Source organism: Alligator mississippiensis, chromosome 3, assembly GCF_030867095.1.
Source record: "Alligator mississippiensis isolate rAllMis1 chromosome 3, rAllMis1, whole genome shotgun sequence".
Classification (NCBI taxonomy): domain Eukaryota; kingdom Metazoa; phylum Chordata; order Crocodylia; family Alligatoridae; genus Alligator; species Alligator mississippiensis.
Window position 1 is genome coordinate 7,125,057 of NC_081826.1, and position 18,483 is coordinate 7,143,539.

General features: G+C 49.7%; 1 protein-coding gene across 2 annotated transcripts in view; it reads left to right on the plus strand.

The window, feature by feature from the left end:
* Positions 1 to 8,664, plus strand: part of SLC45A4 (solute carrier family 45 member 4) — a 93,863-nt gene extending 85,199 nt beyond the window's left edge. For both annotated transcript variants that reach the window (XM_059723699.1, XM_006271246.4), the window contains 2 exons: positions 1,017 to 1,228; positions 2,258 to 8,664. In XM_059723699.1, coding sequence (XP_059579682.1) covers positions 1,017 to 1,228; positions 2,258 to 2,620 — 575 coding nt within the window. In that variant the 3' untranslated portion in view covers positions 2,621 to 8,664. The remainder of the gene's footprint in view (positions 1 to 1,016; positions 1,229 to 2,257) is intronic.
* Positions 8,665 to 18,483: the final 9,819 nt, after the last annotated feature.

The following is an 18,483-nucleotide window of genomic DNA, read 5'->3' on the forward strand; positions in this document are numbered from 1 at the left end:
CGGTCCTTAAGAGTAGAAGTGATGGTGTGAAACGATCCTGTGTAGAGTGAAATACAGAATTGCACTGAGGACACTTTCTGATGGCTAAGAGCCATTAAACTAAGACTCTGCCTGCTAAAAATTAAAGCTCATAACAAGAGGGTATTTTTTTTAAATGGCAGCGCTTTGCAAAGCAAAATGATGAATGTGCACTTAAGAGATGGGAAGCTTCAAGGACTAGGTTTCTCTAATGACAGATAAACCACTTGTAAGCCTTAGAGCTACCATTCAGACTCAAAGTATATGCAGTAATACAGCATTTTGTACATGCTGCAATCTGCTTTTGCTTCACATCTGTGGGCATATTTACAGACGTGAGTGGCGGATAAAAATCCCGGAGACCTGCCTCTTTATCGAGGCATGTCAAATATAAATCCAGCCAGGCCTCCCATCCTAAAATGCAAAACGACACGTGTTGTCCACAGTAAAACCGTATCTAATTGGTTTAATTTAGCAGAGGTTTTTATTAGAACCGAGTCAGTTCTGTGCTCGGAGAATACATGCCGAACCACCGTGCTTCAGTCAGCTGTGCGTTGCTGCACATGGTTTCTGCAGTACAGTTTGTCCTTCCTTTAAAGGTCTGTGAAGAGGGGTTTCGGATCAGGAATTCTCTTCCTGCCTGTGAGATCTTGCGGGGAAAAAATACCTTTCACAAGTTCCTTATATTGGCCAAGTGTTTTACAATGCAATGTCTAGCTGAGGACAGGGAAATTTTAACCTCTTTGAAAGGTGGGGGGGCACGTACACATCTGTGACATCTACATGATCCTATAGTGATCTCAGTAATTTTAAATAGCTGTAAATTTAATGTTGAATGAAATGGGGTTAGAGTTGCAAGGGTTTTGCTGCTACAAGAGCACGCAGATGTTGCATGCACTACATTTTTATGACTGGACTGAGACTCTGATTGAGGAAAGGCTGTCAGTGTTGTACGATTTCCCTGTATAGGCTAATCACTTTTTTCTTGTTCTCTGTAGCCTTATTACAAAAATATCTGGACAACTACGACCTTAGTATAAGGGTGATCTACATTCTGGGCACACTGGGCTTTTCTATTGGTACCGCAGTCATGGCGATGTTCCCCAACGTGTACGTCTCTATGATAATGATCAGCACCATGGGCATCGTGTCTATGAGTATATCGTATTGCCCCTACGCGCTTCTAGGACAATACCATGATATCAGAGAGGTAGGTGAAATATTCCTTCACAACAGAGCATTTTCACCACTGGCAAATTTCCTTCTGTCACTCGGCTTTAAATCCATTTATTTGGGGTATCGATGTTACAGGACTTGTACAGAGCAGTGTAGCCTTTGACTGCAAAGACTGGTACTTAATCTGGACAGAACTGGAGAAAACGTTGCGTTGGGGACTAGTTTGCCTGGTGCTAAGTGAAGTGGGGCATTTAAAGAAGCTAAATACATGTGGAATACAGAGTGAATCCCTCTTATGACGTAGTGGTCACAGGATACAGTGGCAGTGGATAAAAGCTTGTACGATATGCACATTCATTACTTCAGTGTTAGCAAACCCTTTTGTTCAGTGCATCTGCCTGCCGAGGTTTCCCGTTTTGTGAGACGTGGTAGGTGCTCCAGTAAGGGTTTGGAGCTACAACCGCAGGTACGGGGTACTGGAAAGTTAAAAAGGTTCTGCTAGAAGTCAGCCAGGACAGCGCTACTCTCAGCTTAGTACTGCTGTGCATGGGTTTGAGAGCCTGAAGGGAATAACTGGTTTTAATGCATCTGTTTGTATTGAAGCTTTGTTTAAAAATCCTGGTAACATTCCTGTGGCCATTCATTTTTGCTTAACCAAAAAAGGAAAAAAACTACATTTGTGAGACTGAAGTAAGTGCCATATTGAAGCTGGCCCTATCCCAGTAAACTAGAGCGACTGCATGTCTGTCCGGTGAGAAGCGAGTAGGAACGGTGGCTGCCGATGGAAGCACTCCCACTTCTTACTCGGTGCTGCGTGGGTAGCGTTGCTTCCCATTGCCACGTGACCTTCAAGCAAAAGTGACTTTTCCTTTAGTCATTCAGCATGATGCACTAAAGTTTGCAGTCCTCTTAGTCCCTGCCCTTGACTTCCCTAGCCTTTCACCTCCTGTGCAGACAGGACATGGTTAAGAAATCCTGGGAGGATTATTCATTGCTTTAAGTATTTTGCCCGTCACCGTTTTTTCTTCTCTCCTAATGGGTCTTTCTTCCTTCCCTCTTTCAGTATATTCACCACAGCCCTGGAAACTCAAAGCGAGGATTTGGCATAGACTGTGCCATTCTGTCATGTCAGGTTTATATCTCCCAAATCCTTGCGGCCTCAGCGCTTGGTGGAGTGGTGGATGCCGTTGGCACAGTCCGGGTTATTCCGATGGTGGCATCCGTGGGATCCTTCCTAGGCTTTTTGACCGCTACCTTCTTGGTGATTTACCCAGACGTCACTGAGGATCCCAAAGAAGAGCAGAAGGGACTGGGCCCTCCAGAGACGACTGACAAAAACAGCGTGAACGCAGAGAAACCAACTGTTATAAAGCTCACACGGAAAGGGACCGCTTCAACGGAAGTGCAAAGCGAGTCTGTTGTGTGAAGGGGCCGCCTCTCATCCATGCACATTCCAAGTGGTTCGAGCGCTTGAGGGAGGACGTTGTTAAGGGAAGAGAGAAACAAGAACCTTCAACATGTGTTGCTTGAAACGGCAGCAAAAAAAGGCTATTTCGTGCAAAAATGCAGACTAAATTCCATAGTCCTAAAATAGGTTTGAACAGGTAGCAATAGTGCTAATCGCTTTCTCAACCTAGAAAATGTCATTTCTGAACGCTACTTTTTTAAATTCAGAACACATACTTAAATTTCAGCTAGCTTCTACAAAGCTGCAGGTGCATCATTCTTGCATGGTTTTTAAAACATTATAACAGGTTCACGGTGTATACACTTAGCAGTTTCAGCAATTTTTAGACTGTAATTGGAAAAAGACAAAACAAACGTTATTCTGGCCATATTCTTTGCAGTTTTTTGCCTGAACACTTCAGATCTTGCTAGTGTTGTAAGCGAATGCATAGGCATCTTGATTGGTGGGGAGGTTCCGTCCTCAAACACAATATCGGTCTACCGTATTTTAATTTTACTTTGGATTTCATTGTATTTTTGTTGGTGCAATAATTACTTGGCATTTTTCTTTGTAACTACTGCAGTTTCCAAGAGCTGCTGTGAAATCTTTATTTGACAGATCTATTCCCAAATCTGCTGTTTGCAAGGAACTGACGGCGGTCGGTGCGTGGTTGAAACAGCTGAAAAGGTGGTTGGCACTTGCAAGGAGTGCTGAATTTAATAAGCATCGTGGGAACACACCAGAACAGTTTTCAGCTGGGAGCTTTTGTGTGCTGGTGGACTCCCTGGGGTTGGGTTTGTCTCTTGGTGTTTAAAGGTGATCAACTCCTTTTGATGGAGCTGCTGTGGAGAGGGGAATCTGTTCAGGTCAGCTTCACGGATGGATATTTGGAGCCCATTAGTGGGCAAAGAAGTTGTTAATTTAATTGCACTTTTTATGATCCTTTAGCATCCTGGCTGGGAGTGACAGTGGCAGAGTTGAAGGCACAGCATCAGTGCAACGAGTTAAACCAGAGACCTGCCAGTGTAATAACTGGGCATAGTCTGGTGATATGAAAATCGGCTTTGGGCCTTAACCAGCCCATTGGCATTTACTGCTGTTCCTGCCTGTAGATGGGGGTTGTTGTCCCTTGGAGCCTCTGAATTTAATCCTGAAGCATGACCTCTTTTTATCCCCTTCCTTTTTGGATTCAGGACATAGCTGCAGTGCAAAGAAATTTTCTATGAAGAGTGCTACTAGTTTAATTTGAAACGACTATTTGAATAGTTAGCAATGCCCAGATACTTGGGTCAGACATAACTCAGAGGTGCAGCTGCCTTTTTAAGCTCTTCTAGAAATACAGGCAGCAAACTTCCGGTCTTTACGAGAAATAGTTGTGACTATTTCCATGTGGAGTATAAGAGGCTGAAGCCAGTTCACATGTTTAAAATGACAAATCAAGCTGCTTGTTGTAATATTTCTGCTGCCTCAGACTCCTTACGACAGTCTTTTAAAATGCATGTGTGAATCATGCTGCAATATATACCTTCAGAAATTATAGATGCATATAGATATAGATATATATATATATTTCAAAATGAAAAGCAGTTTTATTTAATAAATTACTTGAATTGTCAATGTATTTAAGAGAATATGTATGTTTTGGTATATCTGAAGCTAACATGCAGTCTTGCCAACGTCATTGCTAGGTTACTAATGGCATCTAGGTTCGTTTCTTAGTGGAAGGACTTCAGTCAGTACTCGCGTCAAACTCCCCCGGGAGCGGATAAGCTGTCTTTAGGCTGGTAGCATATCATAGCACTGAAGCATAGAATTGCACAGGATTTTTTTTAAGTGTTTCAAAGTTTTTTGATTTTTTTCCTTACTTTTCTCACGACAGCTGTTTTTATTTAGAATGCTTTTAGTGAATTTTGCTTTCAGGCGAGAAAATAATACTACTGAAACCTTTTAGGACCTTGAAGAAATCAGTTATGACAAATATATTAACTGAACTGTAGGAGTGAATCATCTCGGTTAAGTTTTAATGCATCCTGGTAGCGCTCGCATATAACGAATGCAGTGTTGTGCTTCACCATGGGAGCTGGCATTCTTGTAAAATATAAACCTAATTAGACATTTTTTAAAAGGCTTTAATAATTTCTTTTTAAATGCTCTGTCTAAAGCTCTGCTTTGTGTTAAGTGGACGCAGTCGAGTAGTTCTTAACTTAGGCATATAAACACGTTTTACGGTCTCCATTAGTGTTAAAATTGCAGTTTGAAAACATTCATCATATTCTTAATGCCAGTCTTGCCCTTTTTCTCCTTGACAGATGCGTTTCATTGGTTTGAATGTAGTTTTAAATTGGCATTACTTCATGCAACACCCTCTTGAGTCAAAATATTGGGCATTGGCCTAGTTAGCTGATGAGACAGACTGTGGGGAGAGGGGGTTTAGCTACCTCTTGCTGTACTGCCGGAGCGAACATCACGTCTTGCTTCACGGGGGCTGAGGGCGCACAAGGCTTTATTCGGGAAAGGTGGGAGAACTCCCATTGCAAATCCACGGGATCCCAGCCCACAGGTGGGGGCAGGTTGAATTTTGTGCTGGCCAAACCTTTTTCTTAAGAACTGAACATTTGGAATACTCCTATTTTGGGCTTTTAAAGAGTTGGTTTAGCGAGTTGCTGTAGCACATCGGTGAGCGCGTTGTTTTGTAGTGTGGAGTTTTATTCCAGTGCAGCACAGCTTTGTAACCAAAGGAGCTCACTCTGTACCTTAGCCAACTTCAGAAAGAGGCGGCGTCCCTTGCCGGTGTCGTTTCTCTGAAAATGTCCTTCTTCGATTTTACTTTCTTTTTGAAGGAGTGTCCCTCTCAAGCCCAGTCACTTCCTTCCTCTAACCAGACTCCTTATCTGCAAATGCAAAAATGATTTCCATCAGGTTGCACTACTTGCACCCACCAACGTGGCTGGAGGAACGTGCTGAGAGAGCTGCGTGTAGTCGCTCTGAATACCATTTAGGCTTGCTGATCTGACCACAGTCTATTTTATTCTGTGTACTCCACCATCTAAGACGCACGCTGCAGCAGGTTTAGGTTTTGAGGGTTTCATTCTTCCTGCGCTTCTCCAGACTCTGCAGCACTATACTCGGATAAAAGTCTTCATTTCTGAACACCATTTAGACGCCCCCAAGTCGGGATCGGATTTTTGTACTGTTAAAAAGCATTTCTTGGGGCGAGTTACTGGCTTGTTAGGCTGTGCTGTTAGCAGGCTGGTGTGTTCATGTAACCGTTTTGGAAATGAAAATTGAATTTGCTGCATTGATTTACCAGAGTCCCATCAGCGCTGGGCTGTGCTGTGCGCTAACAATGATTTCAGAAGACAGGTGCAATCATTTCTGCAGAACGTTCCCATCCCCATAGTCAGAGGTGGTTCCTTGATGTCTTGCTCACATTAGGCTTTTAATAAAAATCTGACTTATCCTAGATCAGACAGACAGCTCTGACTGTCACTATGGAAAGACGCACGTCTTTCATCACCAAAGTTGCGAGGTTGTCAGGGGGAAATGACAGTGAATCCAGTAGAAATCGGGACTCTTCGAAACTCCTCGCAGCCTTTGCATCCTCTCATGCGTGTGCTGTTTCTACAAGATGGCACGTTTCCAAGCTAAGAGGACTTGCTGAGAACGAAAGGAATTGTAGCCTCCTGATCTGATGCGAGGAATCGGGATTTCCTCAATCGGCCGCTCTTGAGCACCCTGCAGGGTGGAAACTCTTCCTCGGGCCGGACGGCTAAAGCAGGCTGACTCGAGCACATTTCTTGTGGGACATATATTGTTTTAAAGGGCAGAGACGCTAGAGCAGAGGGATTCTCCACCTTGTGTCCTTTAGTTTGAATTGCTGCTATCCCAGATCATTCAGTACTGTGGCAGAGGTAGCAATACTGCCAGGCCTGTACTTAAAGACCAAAATGGTACCAGCTTGTTCCTAATGTTAGATCTTGGTAAACCAATGTCTTGCCCCAAAACCCTTTGCGGCCAGCAGGACTTTTTTGTTTTTTGTATTCACTACAGTGGGTTTTGGTTCAAGTCCTTAATACAACTTTGCAACTCTCTGGATTAATAGTAATTTCCAAATAGGAGGAGGAAGTCAAATGGTCGTACTCAAGATTTGCACCTGTTTCTGCTCAGAGGGAGGAAATGGGTGGAACAGCACAGCACAGCTGATGATTTCTCTCCTCAAGACATATTTCAGCTGTCAAAAGCATTTGTTCAACATTTCACATCTTACCTCGTAGCAGTTTCACATGGGCAAGCGGTTTGGTGGTTTGACACCCATGGGTCAACGTCTAGCTCTGCCGGGAGTGCAGTTAACGGGACGGCTCTTTGTGGTCTACCGGGCAAGAGTTTCACTTGCGTTCTTCCAGCTTCCTCCATCTTAGTCCAGTGCACAAGCTGAGCTATAAATATTTAGCTTTTTTAAATAAAAACCTTGCATGATACTCCAAGGATATGTAGCATTTTTTGCATCTGAAGCATCTCTTGTGCATGAGCGGTTCTTATTTGCAATTGTCTTATCACTTGTTTTCTGTTAATAGGCCAAATAAATGCAACAAACACCAAATGCTGCACAGAATGGTCTTTGACTGTGAGAGGCACCAAATTGTATTGTTCCCCGATAGGAACTTCTCTGTGTACAGATAGGCCCGGAGCTGTTCTTCCTTCAACCACAAAACTCAAAAATTGTCCATTGCCTTGAAAGTGGAGCTCCCCAAAGTCTTGTATTTCTCATGTTGCATCCAAAAATTGTGCAGAGGCATCTTCTGTTAGCTCCAGTATTAAACTAGGTTTTACTTTATGGGATTTTCAGTACAGTCAGCTAAGGAGAGCATCCTAGAGCAGAATGAAAGGACTGGATTGTCTTTTCATAATGGGTCACTAACGTGTGGCTTCTATCAGCCAGGGGGGAAAAAAGGACCAGTCGGTCACGAAGATGCTCAGTTTTGCCTCTGATATAAATTAAGACAATTCTCTGTAAGACTTTGTGTTATCCTTATTGATTTCTAGACCCAAACAGCCCTCCAGCCCTGTCTTGTTTTCACCTTGCCTTTCCAGTCTGCAAACTGCTGGCAAGAACAGAATTGCTGTGACACAGGAGCCTGAAAACCTGTGGCATCACACAGCATCCTGGTTAACCCTGAAGCAAAGGAATTGGCAGCAGCAGCAAGCACACACTTGTGTTGGTGCAACCTTTTGTCCACCTGAAAAGCAATTGCAAACTGTCACTGAGCTATTTTTTTCCCCAAAAAAACATTCAAGGAAATCCATTACCTGGATTCAATTCAATAACAATTTACTGTTAAAATCTCCTAGTTGGAGCTTGAGGAATGTAGCCCCGCTACGCGGAGCGTTAGCTTTGAATCTGCACCCACCAGCACTAGCTTACGTGAGGGTTGTAGTTAATTAAGCCTGCAATTCACTCTGAACAAATCTCTCCTTCTGATATAACATGGACACTACAACCTTTTGGTAGCCAAATGACCAGCTTATTTTAAATGCCTCACATTAATAGAAAGCTGCATATAGGCATCTCATAATGAAAAAAGAAATATTTAGTTCCATTGTGAACTGGCCATATATGACAACTACTTTTTTATCAACTTATTAAGTTGGGGCACTATAATAGCTCTTGCTGAGTTTAGCGATGTTTTATAAGCATGTGTTAAACACATAACAAGTTTTATGAGGAAAAAGGGATAAAGAAAAGTAACGTCACAGATGAATGTGTTTGAGTGAGTAGACAGCATAATGTATGTGTTTGTTTTTTTTATTTCTACACTGTTGAGCTTATTTTCTGATTTACGGTAAAGATTTGTTGCATGAGAAACTGTTTTATTGTGTTCTGCACTTTCTGTTCTTTTTGTATAATCTTGATTTTCTTTTATGCATAGAAAAAGAAATCAATTTAGAAATTGGTCTACTTCACATTACCTTGTGTTCCAAGCCGTTGTTCTGAAGTTCGATCTTAATAAACATTTCAGAGTTTGTGTGGCGTGTTGCTGTCGGTCATGGTGCAAGGGCCAACACGTGTTGTCTATTCTAGCCATGAGCATGGGATAACACATGAGTTGCTTGTCATGGGGATGTGATACATCTCATAACACTAACTCAATCTGCTTCCCCTCATCTCCGTACCCCTCAACTGTCCATTGGGAATGAAATCGCCAACCTCTCCAGCTTTATAAAGTTCAATTCAGTGTCCATAAAATAAATAACTACTTCAGTGTTGTTCTTCAAAGGCGGTGAACACTGCTGACAGTAGGCCACCATGGGGCGGGAGTCTAGAAGATCCCAGGTCCCAAGCACCAAGAGCAGCCAGCACTTGCGGCGAGCTTAAATGCAGAAGACGGTCTTGAACCTTTCCTGAATGTAACGAGCAGCTGTCACCTACTGAGTCAACAGGAGCTCAACTCCACCGGGCGATCACGAAAGACGATTCTAGCCTCGCGTGAAGACAGCCGTCTGGGTTTGGAGCAGTGATTCTCGCCCAGGGTGCCATGAGATCCTTTTCAGGGTGCTGTGGGGCGCTACATGATATTAGCACTATTGGGTGCACAAACACCTCCATGTGACTCACAAGATTAAACCTGTAAAAGTCAAATAGGAGCCCATCACATCAAGACGTTTCTGAGAACAGTGGGTCCTTGGCAGCAGCAGAATTGCTCTAGCATTTTTCTATATTCAAAAAGTGAGGGAAAGCAAAGAGCTGTCGTCTTCTGAGGGGGACCTTGAACCTAAAAAGTTTAAGAACCGCTGGCTTCAACCCTTCTAGCCATTTGAGCTTTTGTAATCCACAGTAGAAGGAAAATCCTGGGAGGGACCTTGTAACTTAGAACTAGAGCTCATGGGCTTTGGGCTCTAGAAATGGCCTCCGACAGATGCCTGAAGTGATGGCTGTGACAGCCAACTTGTTACAAAGGCAGTACCCTGTGAGCCACCCTCCCCAATGCAAGAACTTCACTGCCACTTCTCACCTACTTGGGTTTTGCTCATGCATGGTTGAACGCTAGAGGCTGCCTGACTTGGGACTTGGCTGTCATAAATACCTGTGAAAACCACTCAAATATAACTTTCTTCTACTTATCTGGAGGAAATTAAGGCCAACCTTGTTTTAAAACCCACTTCTAGGTTGCCCTGTGCCCAAAGAAACCATTTCAAGTTGACTAACTGTTTGGGTTTTATTGGAAAGATGGCACAGCTGAAGCCCAAGGCACTGTGGAAGGCTTTGATGCATCCATGTCGGGTTAGAGCATCACATTGGGTTTGCATATGTGCATCATCAAGTTTTCTCCTGTCAATCTCTAGCCCTGTTTGCCTGTTGCAAGGATTTATTCTGCAACTTCTTCCTCGTTTGAGACCAGTTGAGAACCGCTATAAGCAGGTGCAGTTCTCGGGAAGCCAGTGCTCTCTGCCACACGACGCTAACCCGGATTATGATTGAGTCTTGCTAGAGGTCAGGTGCATCTCTGCCTTATCCCTCTTTACCCGTGTTAATCTGTCTCCTCAGGTTAGGTCAGAATTTCATAGACAGTAGGGCCCCAAAATTATTTTACTATCCTATTGCTAAAGCCTTTGCTGTTCAGTAGTCGGCATTACGAGTCGGCGAACTATTTTCTTCCTCCTGAGTTGGCTTTCTCTAGGCCTGAAGTGTTGGGTTTTTATAAATGTTTAGATGACCAACAGGTCTGGCCTTAGGCTTGCTGCAGAGAGTTTGGCCAAGTTGTAAGCAAAAGAAAAATCTGTACCGGGCTACACTAAGCCCCTGCCAATCTGTATGCCAGAAGTGAGCAAGTAGACTTCCCACAAAGGTAATGCCCCATCTTGACCCCCCACCACCCCCTTTTTAATCCTCCTTCAGGCTTGCAAGCATTAGACACCTGGGCTTGGTGCTGCAGCCTGCATATGAGGGGTTGTGTCTGCTGTTGGGAGCTGGCACTTGTTCCAGGGTAAACACCCAATTGCTCAGGAACACAGAAGCCCGCTGTGCTTGGCTTGGAAAATGCCTACACGCATTAGTTCAGCCCCACCTTTCATGGCAAAAGGGTCAAGTGAAGAAACCTGTTCCCATCTCATAAGATTTTACTTTATCTGGGCTGAGCCCAGCATGCTTTAACATGAGCAGGGGTGGAAGTACAGCTAGTCGAAAAAGCCCCAGGCTGAATCAATTCAGTCTTTGCAGGTTAGTTTAAGCAGCAGAGATTAAACCAAGAAGCGAGTGAACAGACGTTCCCTTTTGCTTTGGGAGAGGCAGCCACACGCCTGCAGTGGCTCAGGCTGGAAGCTGGGGAGGTGCTAGAGCATGTCTGCCAGCTGCTGCCAAGGGGAAGGGACTGAAGGGCCAAGGCTTTTCCCCCCTCCCTGCTCAAGTGGAGGGGGCATGGCCTGGCCCTAGCCCAGGGCCCAAGGTCTGCCTGGGCGGGGAGGGGCAATACCTGCCAGGTAGGGGCTGCAGTCCCCAGCCAGGTTTCCCACCCCCTCGTCAGCCAGCCCTCATTGCTCCAGCTAGAGAGCAGAGGGGCATGGCCAACCCTGCTCTCTGGAGCAGACAGCACTGCCCAGCCCAGGGCTGCAAAGCATCCTGGGATGCTGGGGGACACTGATTCAACTTGAACCAGGAAGGGATCTGGGACAGAAGTTTCATAAACCAGTTTGACCTAAATCAATTAAGTGTGATACTACATTCAACCAGGTTTACCTTAAACCAGTTTTGGCCATTTTGAAACTGGTTGATGTGCACTGAACTTCTGTTCTGTTACAGGTTTACACCAATTTTTGGTCGCTTAAACCGGTTTATGTGTAATTTATGTCCCTAGCCAAGAAACCGAATTGTCTGAGTCAGGGCAACAGGAACTAGGGAAAACCAAGCACAGCCTGCGTTTAGTAGCCGTTGCAGGAAGGACCAATTGCAAGAGTTACTTGTACTTCTTTTAGGTGTTTCCTGGTCCCAGGTTGCTTGGGCCACCCTGCATCTCAGTCCAGCTGCAGACGGCTCAAAGCACCTGTACCGTCGTGTCACTACCGTATGGCCTCTACCATCAGGGCAGACAGGTACAACCAGTTACTAAGATGTTCAGTTTTTGCCTCTGATTAAATTAAAATGATTCTTAAGGGGGATGTGCCTGTGGGACAAGACCCTCAGCTGGTGTAAAACATTGTGCCTCTGTTCACCTCTGGCCCATAACCGCACGTATTCTGGGAGAAGGGACATTGTGGTGTCCAGCTTTGCCTGCTCCCCCGTTGAGCTGGTCTTCTCCGGCCAACCACAGCCTCCCTGGTCTGCCTTTGTGCTGAAGCATCAATATTGGATGGACCGTCTCCTCGGAGGAAAAGGGGCTGAGCTGGGGAGATGCAGCTTCACGGCCTTTGCTTTGCATGGGAGATGCGAGGCAGCTCAGCTGAGGAAAGGGGAGCTTGGCAGACTCTTCTGCGTCCCAGCAGACCACAAGCAAAGCCTGACGTGGAACAGGCCTGATCTACGAGAACCACGAGCCACGATGTTCCCTTGCTGTACCAGAGCCTGCTGCAAAGGGAAGAGAAGAATGCCCGTTGTATAGCTCGGGAGAAATGACCAGCCACCTGGCTCGCTGACCTCACGGTGCTGCGTGACGTGATCTCCCCGCACAGCAGTGTCCCCCAAAGCCCCTGTGAATCAACCCCACTGCCCTGGTGCTCACTGTTGCTGTGCAGAATAACTGTGATCACGGCCTGATCTTGAGCACCGGGACGTGGGCCGAGGAGAAGGAGGGGGCTTCGGCACCAATGGGAAAGCACCGCTGACGTGAATGGACGTCACTCACCGAAGCCATTGTCTGCTCTCGGTGCACTTGCTCTGCCGCCCGGCTTGCAGAATAAAGCTTCCCAGGCCGAGCGCTTGGCAGGCGGCGCCGCCAATTCCAAGCTTAAAATCCTTTCCCTTTCTGCAGCCCGTGCAGCTACTGCTCCCTCCAGCCCCACGCGCGTGAGCACTCCTCATTCCCTGTGCCTGCTGGCCTCTTTTTCCACCTCATCGCCTCCCCGCAAAGCCGATGGAAATGAGCCGTTCACAGTTCTCCAGTCCAGGGAACCTACACAAGCAAGGCCTGGCGATTCGCTGTGCCGGGAAACGATGGTACAGCTTTGTCGTGGTAGCAAGTGCAAGGAGCTCTTATACTCCAACAGCTTGACCCTATGTGTAGGGCTAAATCGGTGGTTCTCGACCCCCTCGTTAGACTCCAGCCCCCCTTGGAAAATGCTGGCTCCGAGCTTCCACTTTTTTTCTGACTAAGAAAAAAACGCCAGAGCCATTTTTTCCCCTTGCAAAGAACTTGGAGAGACCAGAGCAGGGCAGCATGGTTTTGATGCTGTGAATTCCTACTTGAACCCTCTGGCAGGGGTTTGCACCCCTCGCCGTGCTGATGTTGAGCAATGCTCCACGGCAGCCTGAGAAGGATCTTGCCGGCCCTGCGCTGCTGTGCTGCCGCCTGGCCCTGCGCAAAGCCGCCTGGATCCTGCCGCTGCGGAGCTGGTATCCGAGCTCCGGCTCAGCCCTAAGCAGCGTCCCCTGGCCCGTCGCGGGCATGCTTGTGGGCTCGGGGGCAGCCTGCAAGGAGACGGCCACGCCAGACTTGCAGCCCAGAGGCCGGGCGCTTCCCTGGGAGGGGGGCACGCAGGTGGGACTCCCTTCTCTGCCTGATTAGGAGAGAGGGCATGAACCCAGGTCTTTCCTAGCCCCAAAAGATACCCACCTACCTCTTGGGAACTGGGGGTGAAGATCGATCCTGGAGCTGCTCTACCTCATATTAAGGACTTTTTCTTTGGCTTTCTGAGAAGCAACAGCAATCAAGGCACTCGCAGGGGAGGAGGAGACCCAAAGTCAAGGCTTGCTTCATTAAAGATGCAAAGCAACACAGCTTCCACAGGAGAGACCACAGGTGCCTTACTCGATGACCAAACCAGGCGGTGGCAAGGCGCCTCGGGGCTGGGGGAGATTTGGACAGATGTCAAATCAAGACGAGCGGGGATTTGAAACCGGTTCTCCTTGCTCCGAGGTAAGCGTCCTCCCAGGGAGCTCCTGGATCTGACGTTACCTGCGAGGAGGTGACTTCTCATTCTCCTTCAAGCAGTTGTGGACAGGCATGGGCCGCTAGGGCTGACTTAAGGAATAAACCCATCACTTCAGCGTGGGGCCTTGCAGTCAGAGGAGGCCGGCGCACGCGGCTCTGAATGCAGCAGCAGAGCAGGAGGCTTCAGCGAGGGCATTTATTCCTAAACCATCCCAGGCAGAGGCCTGTCCTGGCAACTCGAAGCACAGTGGGACCAGCTGCCTGGGGACACTGGGAAATTAGAGTAAAGAAGTTTTTCCTGAGATTTGATCTAAACCTGCGTCGTTGCAATTCAAAACCTCTGGCGCACGGCCCGCTCCCTGTGGGAAGGGGGAACAGTTCCTTCTCTCTTGCTTTTACGGCAGCCTTCAAGTATTTGGAAGTTACTCTCACGTTTCCCTTGAATCTCATTCTTTCCAAGCTAAACATACCCGGCGCCTTCAACTTCTCCTGCTGCGTTGCAATCCTTTTAGCCACTCTCCCCGAGATCCTCTCCGCTTTATGTCCCCTTAAAAGGCAGCTCCCCAAACTGGTGCTGCCGGCTGGTCCCCCCTGCAAGGGCTGAGTGCAGGGCTCGGTGCTGCAGGGCCCAGGCCGCCCTCCTTACCGGGGAAGGCACTTCCTACCCCCATGCAAACGCTTGTGGCATTTCCACGGGGGCAGGCACCTGCCTGGTACTTTCTGCTCACCCTATGCTGCTGTAGTGCCCCTTCACCCCCTCCACCAGCACCTGCCCTCATCCTCAGGAGCTGAGGCCCCCCCCCGCCAAGCCCAGCGCCCTCGGCGACTCCCCAACACCTGTGACCTGCCCCTCCTGGTCCGTGCTGCACTTGTCCCAGCAGGATCCCTGTGACGTGGGGTGGGCCACTGACCCCACGTCACCACGGATGACCCGGGTTTGCCCAGATCGGCAGCGCAGGGAGGTGTGTGCAGGCACCAGGCCCACGGCCGGGGCAGGGGGCGCGTCTCACTAGCACAGAGCCACAACCACGCCGAGCGGCAGCACAGGCCACAGGCTGGAGGTGCCACAGGTAGGGTCACCACCTCCTGGCTGGGGTTTGGGGTTACCTGTTGCCCTTGGCTGCTCGTTTAACCCGCGTCCCCTCGATGCAGGGACTTACTCCTGCAGTGATGCCCACTGAAAGATGATGGCAGGGGTGCAGCCACACCCTTGCACCCCCCACCCATCGTGCCCCAGGCTCCGTGCATGTGGCAGGTCCATCAGGGGTGGCCCCACGCAGCGGTCTCTGTAGCAGAGCCCTCGGGGCCGTAAAGCTGGGGTGTGAGCCAAGGCCGGGCCATTGCAGCACCAGCTGCAAACGGAGAAGGGCCAGCACCAGCTCCTCCGGGTGCGCTCTGCCCCCGCCGATGCGCTCGGTGGGCTCCTGCCACAGCCGTTTGTTTGGCCTGTGTTGCGATGGAGGCTCATGGGGGCTGAGGTTGGGGGGCTGCGGGGAGGTCGGGGGGTCATGAGTAGCGCTGCAGGGAGAGGAGGACCTCTGATGAAGGCAGCACAAGCCCAGCCCTGGGGCTTGGTGACGCTGCCAGGAAGAGGCAGTGCCCGGGGGCCCAGGAGGAAGACTGGCTCCCGAATCAAGCTGGCGGCAGTCCCCGAAACGCCCTGCCCAGGAGGCAGCCGCTGAGCTCGCGGCTCCGAGCGAACCGCAGCTCACGCGGGCCCAGGGAAGCGGCAGGTCGAGTTGCACCTTCGGGCCGTCAGGGACGTGCGAGGGGCTGGGGTGGGGGCTGAGCAGGGCTCGGGGAGGAGCCTGGCAGACGCATTTTGGGGAGATTATTTCGGAAGGAAAGCCCCCACAAAGTCAGAAGCAAGAGGGGGCGGGGGTGGGGGCGGGGGTGGGGGCCGCGTCCTGCCCAGGCGGGAAAGCCATTTGCTCCGAAAACCATTTTCCCCTGTGCCGCCCTGCAGCCACACGAGCAGAGACATAATCCAGGTGGCTTTCCCTTGGCCGCGGTGGGCTGGCTGTGGGAGCAGGTGTGAAGGGCCGCGGGAGCTTCAAGCTGGTGGACCAGCCTTAGGGCCCACTGCCGTGCCGGTGGGGATCCTTCGGAGCTGCGGCAGCGCTCGCGTTGGCACCCACGTTGCCTTTGCAGGGTGGGAGGTGGTACAGCAAGCAGACGTGCTGGGTCGCAAGGAAAAGGAGCTGCTGCGGACAGGGGCAAGAGCTGCCCGATCCCCTGGTGGTCTTCCAGCAAAGCCCAGGAGCTTCTAAGATCGGCTTGGCTTGTTCCTGGGTTGAGCGCGGCGCCCCTCAGCCCCGGGACGCTGCAGTCCTTCAAGAACGACACGCAGCACGTGTCCCCGTAACGACAGGGTTCCCGTGAGCGCCGTCATCCTCTGGCCACATCCCCAGCCAGGGGCGGCTTCTGCTGGCTCCTACTTCTTCCCTGCATTGAATCCTCTGAAAAAGTGGTGGTGAGGGGGACGCATCGGCTCATGGAGAACGGCTGCCTGCCCTCAAGCAGCGATCTAACCCCCGGGCCCTGGAGCCGGCTGCACGCGGGGGGCTGCTCTGTCACACCAGCTTCGGTGGGCGCAAAGGCACGACACGTTCTGCCACGGCCCCACGTGCAAAGAAGAGAAGTGGGGGCAAATCTGGTCCCAGACGTCCCCTGAAGGGCTCGAACCCGTGTGACCACGTCCTCCCTGTTGAGCTGATGCCGAGCTCTCTTGGAAGAGGAGCCGAGTTCTCCCTCTTAAGTAACCCGGCAGCACCCTCTGCTGCCAGCGGGAGGAAAGGAGCTTTTAAGGACACCGAAAAGACGGGAGCACAACGAAACAGGTGAGGCTGTTTTCTGTCTGGTGTCGTCTCTTAGCTACCGTCTCCTAATGCGATGCGGGCCGAGCGGCAGCGGGTCTTCCTAGGGCTCATGCGTCTGCGTGCGGGTCAGAACCGCTCGAGACAGGGACGCTCAACTCGAGCAAATCAAAGCCGTTCCCAGCACGTTGCACTCGTGCAGCAGGGACCGTCTGTGCCGCAGACCGGCCCTGCTGGTGGACAGCGCACCGGCGCCTGGACAGGGATGGCCAGAGCGAGGAGCACGAGCCGCTGCTATCTGGACTGAGGGCCTAGGGCGCTGCTGGGTTTTTACCTCTTTATCAGGCCCTGAGCCCCTGCAGCATGTGCTGACAGCCGTGTAAGTCCCAGACAGACCCCATCCGGGCACCAGCTGCCATCTCACGCACCGGGAACTCGGAAAGGAAAGAAGCACGTTTTCGATCAGTGCAGAAACGCAGGTGTCGGCAGCGCTGCCTTCTCGGACCAAGGCTCAGGGCCACAGAAAGTGATTGTACAGCGAGGTGCAGTCTCAGAGAGCGAGCAAAGCAGCTCAGCCAGGCAAGGGGATTTTCTGGAGCCTTCCAGGTCAGGTTTCCTTCCCATGGTTTTCCTCTCTGCTCTAGAGCTTTTAATGCATTTATCATCCTGTAGGCCGCATGGGGTCATGGCGTAGTCAGGCCATGCTTCAGGGCTTCTGTGGTCACCTCCAGGGCTCAGGAAGGAGGATTCAACTGCATTACTTGACTTCTAAGGGTTTGGGGGTTTTCTTCTTACCTTTGCTTCTTCCTGAAGCACGGAAGTAAGATGGGTGCTCTGACTGGTACTGAAAACTTCTCTGATATTGGGTGGGAGGATCCCGTTGACAACTCAGGGTGAAAACATTTGTGAGAGCTAAGTATCCAGGCTGTAGACATATTGGTCTAGAGGCAAAAGGAATCAGGACTCGTGGTAGAGGCGATATCTTTTATTAGACCAACTCAATGTTTGCAAATAAAGGATTTTTTTTGTAAACATGTAGTTGATCTAATAAAAGATATCACCTGTACCACGAGTTCTGCTTCCTTGCGAGAGCGAGGGATTTCACCCCACGGCAGAGTGGCAAGGGTCGTGCGTGGGATGGAGGAAGAGGCTCTCTCTGCGTACGGGACATGGTCCCCTTCTTAGGATCACCGGAGCGCGTCTTCCCTGACAGCGGAGGGGCCCAGCACCGCAGCGGTGTCCAGGTGTCTCTTGTTCTCCAGTCTCTGCAGGGGTCGGACTTGATGATCTGTCTTCCGACCCTACAAACCACGAAACCTAGAAACTATGAAACTGAGGTCTTCGTACCAAAGCTCCTAAACTTGTGGTGGAGCAGTGGGGGTGAGCGATGGCTCGGGTGTGCAGACACGGGCATGGCAACAGGCTCAGGAAGCAAAGTGCAGTGTAGTGTAGCAGTCTGGTGTCTGATCAGGCCATGACATCCTCTTCCATCGCCCTTGGTAAAATGTCAAACAAGTACATTTGCACTTCCTCCCCTTCCGCCATTCAGACTCGCAAGAGGTTTCACATCAACACGCAGAAAAAGACACTGCCCTGTTTTCCTCCGAGTGCCTCCCTGGAAAGCTGCTTTGCCCAGACCGCTACACAAAACCTTGGCAGCAGCTGGGTGTCTGGTGCACCAAGACTGTCCGGCATCTCGCTGACCAGCATTTTCTCCCTAGGGCCCCTTCTGGTTACATGGGGCTCTGCTCCACAGCTGACATCCCCGAGTGCCGGAGTTAGAGGTAATGAGAAAGGAAAGCAAACAGGTGACTAGGGGGGGAAAAAAATGAAGTGTTATAGCTGCGCTGTTCAGTCTCTTATAATAATGGTCAGAAGCTAATGAAGAAATGGAGAGTAGATGGATATTGTCTGGGCACAGCAGCCAAGGATCTGTTCATAGCAGCCA